The sequence below is a fragment of the Notothenia coriiceps genome, unplaced genomic scaffold (assembly GCF_000735185.1).
Source record: "Notothenia coriiceps isolate Sejong01 unplaced genomic scaffold, NC01 NC01_scaffold00001304, whole genome shotgun sequence".
Lineage (NCBI taxonomy): Eukaryota > Metazoa > Chordata > Actinopteri > Perciformes > Nototheniidae > Notothenia > Notothenia coriiceps.
In genome coordinates, this window is record NW_011334005.1 from 496 (window position 1) to 4,527 (window position 4,032).

Consider the following 4,032-nt stretch of genomic DNA (forward strand, 5'->3'; position numbering starts at 1 on the left):
TATCACAATATTCTAATTTTCTGAGACAGTCCTGTATAGACAAGGTAAGGCGACACAGGCGAAAACAATCAGGGCGGGGTCCATCTGAAACGAGAGGGTGAGGTTCCTACAAAATAAAACAGGAAGTCACAAGACAACAGGCACAAGACAAGGCAGAACTAAATACATTACAACGAGACAAAACACTATACTATATATCATGTTTTACTACAAGAGAATTACACCTAATACTATATGTCAAATTCCATCCATACTATGTCTATATATTTCTGTTATTTCTTCTGCAATAATTTAATTTATAGAATTAATATTAGCAATCTTATTATGCCCCGCAGGAGTGCACAGTGTCCGCTAGATGGCGCCAATTAACAGGATTTGTTTGCCTTCGCCCAAAGGCTGCTGGGAAATCTACCAGTCTACCCGGAAGTATCCATCACAACACAACATGGAGGTAAATGTGCGCAAATGAGATGCTTACAGCAAGTAAATACATCTTAAACTTCACATGTATTAACTTTAGTTGCACGGTTTAGTTTTTGGCGTTCATTTGATGCTTTTAAAATGTCCGCAGCGTGTTTCTGCCATTCCTTTTAAACCCTGAAAGTTAACTGTTTTAGAGTCGTATTATTACTATAGTAGTTTAACGTAGCCTATTCATATTCAGCTGCTTCCTCTTACTACGCTTGCTTTATCTTTCAGAATTAGTAATAACGTGACATTTTGACAGCGTTCCCATTTATCCTTAAAAAGTCTTAAAACATAACGGGGTCAAATTCATTACTTCAAAAGTCTTTATAATTATTCAGAGCAATCGACCGAGAGAGAAATTGCCCAAACGTTTGCATGCAGTTCAAAACATACTTTTACTTGCTTACATCAGGAAGTACAATTTTGGTTTGAATTTGGTCTTACATTTAAATGTTAGTGGCATAACAGAGTCTTAAATGTAACTTGCCCTGAGCTGTGGGAACTCGGTTTCCATTCTCCTCTGATCTTTGGAAGTTGTCAACACATTAGTGTTTGATCTGATTCACTGCCAGTTGGAAACATTTCTGTGCAAAAGTGCCTGGAATAGCTTCTAAAGTTATCTAAAACTGGCTGATTAGTTAAAAAAAGACTGAGAAAATAATGCAATAACCATCAATCTTTCTCACTACTAGGAGAACATAAGCAGTGTGATGTCCAGGTTCTCCAGCCCTGTGTACAGCCGCTACTGGCAGCACTACCAGCAAGCCATGGCCTGGCACCAGAGGCACCAGCGGGCCTACAGGAAGGCCCTGGAGGCCGCCTACGGCCCTCCTCACAGCCAGGCTCGCGGCCCCGCTCACAGCCAGGCTCACGGCCCCGCTCACAGTCAGGAGCCGTGTCCCAGCAGCCAGCGGTACGCAGACTGGAACGCAGGACAGGAAGATGGAGAGGACGGGGATGAGGAGAGCAGCTCGGACAGCGAGATCGAGTGTGACGTCAGCAACATGGAGATCAGCGAGGAGCTGCGGGAGTACTTCGCCCACACAGAGAAACACAGAGAGGAGCTGAGTAAGAGAACAGGGCGCTGAGAGAAAGAGTTTGACATTATAGTTTAGTGCATTCCCTGAATCCATTTGTCTTGTCCTTGCAGAGAAGCAGCAGCAGATCGAGGCGGAGGAGCATGAGAGCTACGTGCCTGCAGACCAGGACCTGCGCAGCAGCTCGTGGAGAAACAGCATGGCCCCCCCCTCAGAGAGACCCGGAGAGCGACGCGGGGCCGAGATGAAGAAGCTCTACGGCGAGGATGCCGCTAAGATCCAGGCCATGGAGGCGGCCATGCAGCTCAACTTCGACAGACACTGTGACCTCAAACAGCCCAAATACTGGCCCGTCATCCCGCTGAAACTGTGACGCCTGCTCTGCAGGAACCCCTCCTCCGATCTGCCCGTGAGACGCCACTGCATCGAAGCTGCTGATGTGGAAGTAACAGTGTGGGTGAACTGAGGGGTGCAAGTTATTTTATGCACACTAAAAAGTAGATCTTCCGCTCAGCCAGACGCCCCTCAGCTGCTGCTCCAAATGAAAACGATTGTTATGCTCACATCATTCTGAATTGTTGTGGCTTTAACAGAAGTTATTATATAAGAGTCTTTTTGGGAGATTCCAGTAAAGTCTGGTCTGGTTAAGTAAAGCGCTCCTGTACGTGATGTAAATATATTCAAACGTGTTTCCTCTTGTGTTTCTGTTCACCCTCTTCCTCACTGATGCTACATTGCTCCTCTTTTGCATGTCAACTCAGTTTAACCACACCCCCCCCTTCCTCTCCTTAAATGTAGGAGCGTTCCCACGTGACCGCATCTGATATTCCAGTTTCCTCAAAGAGAGATTTGTTGACGTTGCCTCTCTAATTCTGACAGTTCATCGCGTTCAAAGACATTTGCGTTGTTTCTCCTCAGGGGCGTTCACTATTCTGTTTTATCTTGTGCTTCCACCACCCTTTTCTTTTCTTAAACTGAAGGATTTTAAAGTCAAACCTGTTCATAATAAAGTGTTTTCTGTTTGGATAAAAGCTGCTTTGTCAGTTGTGATTTCTCTATTTCACTTTTTTCTAATAGGACTCTAGTTCTGGATTTTCTTTACAACTATTCGTTTTTTCTGCTAAAAAGCATCAAGCATTACTGAAGCTACATTTTTTTCAAACTCTGAGCCTAACACACAATCTCAAAAAGCAGCTTTTGGGAAGTTCATTTCTACATCTAAAATATAGTATGTATAAAATAAATGTGCACTTATTAAGGAAACAAATATGCATGTTAAGTAAAAGCTCCATAACATTGTAAAAATACTCCAAAATAAGTCCTCCATTTAAAATCTATTTTTGGTCAAAGTAGTTGAGAATAAAGTAGCAGAACACTCCAGTAAAGTACAACTACCTCAATACTACTTTCCACAAGGTAAGGTTTAAAGTATTTGTTCTGTTATTATTTTATTATAGATGTATTCTATAGTTGACAGTTTAAAAATAATACTTTAAGTTTTGGGATTAATTCAATGTATTTCTAGCATGCACACTTTGCAGGAAAGTATCACATTTTTTCCCAAAATAATTAGCTCAGAATATCACTCAAAAATGGGAGATATTTAATTTAGAATATTATGCAGTTTGGTAATACCAAACTGCATAATATTCTAAATTAAATATCTCCCATTTTTGAGTGATATTCTGAGCTAATTATTTTGGGAAAAAATGTGATACTTTCCTGCAAAGTNTCTTGTAAAACATATCAAATCCTGCATTAACATTTTTAATTGTAATTTTCAGGCAAGGTTAAGCATAAATTTAGTAAAAAAAAAAAAACCTGCAAGTTGCTCGTTAAAGGGACCCTATTCTGCTCGTGTTGGGGTTCATATTTGTATGTTGTGCTTAACTTCTCTCCATGTTTTAATGCCCAAAAAGGTATTTTCTCTGAGTGCCTGTGCTGCAGCAGGAGAGGGAAGACCACACAAAGCATAGACGGCCCTTTAATCTTGTTAAAATAGTTGCATATTGTCAGATTTTTTTGCCAGTGTGGATTTAAATACACAACTATCAGAGTTTTAACACTTTAAGATAGTTTTATGAAACTGCCCTGGAGTCATATCAACACTTCTCAACTCCTGATAATCACCACTGAAAATCAACACTTGTTAATGTTGCACGATGTGCTCTGCAGTTCTGAGCTTGGAGGTTTTCTGAGGACTGACTGAAGGGAAATATAACAGTTGTTTATGCACGAGTGGATATGTGGACTTATGGTTTTATTTAGCAATCCCTATTTATTGATATAGCTATAATTAAGACTCAGTTTAACTGTCTGCACACTGCTATAATCAGGTCAGGAGATTGTTCCACTTTCCCCCCCAGCTGAGTGATCATGTATTCCTTCAGAATAAAAGCCTTCTTTAAGAAATGTGCAGCCTTTGAAGTGTGTCTACTTGTCAACTGTTGCATTCGGCATCAATTCTGCAGATCAGCGAAGCAAATGCTCCAGAGAGGATGCGAGAGGATATGCACACGTCCACCGA

The 4,032-nt window shown here is 41.1% G+C and overlaps 1 protein-coding gene across 2 annotated transcripts; it reads left to right on the forward strand.

Annotated features, from left to right (window-relative positions):
• Window positions 1-315: 315 nt before the first annotated feature.
• Window positions 316-2,536, forward strand: gemin8 (gem (nuclear organelle) associated protein 8). Of its 2 annotated transcripts, none has more exons than XM_010788101.1 (3): window positions 316-451; window positions 1,161-1,536; window positions 1,619-2,536. In XM_010788101.1, the coding sequence occupies exons 1-3, from the start codon at window positions 356-358 to the stop codon at window positions 1,876-1,878; spliced, it is 732 nt and encodes a 243-aa protein (XP_010786403.1). In that variant the 5' UTR covers window positions 316-355; the 3' UTR covers window positions 1,879-2,536. The 2 variants fall into 2 exon arrangements, with proteins under 2 accessions (XP_010786403.1, XP_010786410.1); XM_010788108.1 differs by having other exon boundaries at window positions 427-483.
• The last annotated feature ends 1,496 nt before the right edge of the window (window positions 2,537-4,032 follow it).

Excerpts from the sequence above, each read along its gene's own strand:
- gemin8 (XM_010788101.1), top strand. The coding sequence starts at position 356 with ATGGCGCCAATTAACAGGATTTGTTTGCCTTCGCCCAAAGGCTGCTGG. Across the intron at positions 452-1,160 it reads CATCACAACACAACATGGAG|GAGAACATAAGCAGTGTGAT; the intron begins GTAAATGTGCGC and ends TCTCACTACTAG. Across the intron at positions 1,537-1,618 it reads GAAACACAGAGAGGAGCTGA|AGAAGCAGCAGCAGATCGAG; the intron begins GTAAGAGAACAG and ends TTGTCCTTGCAG.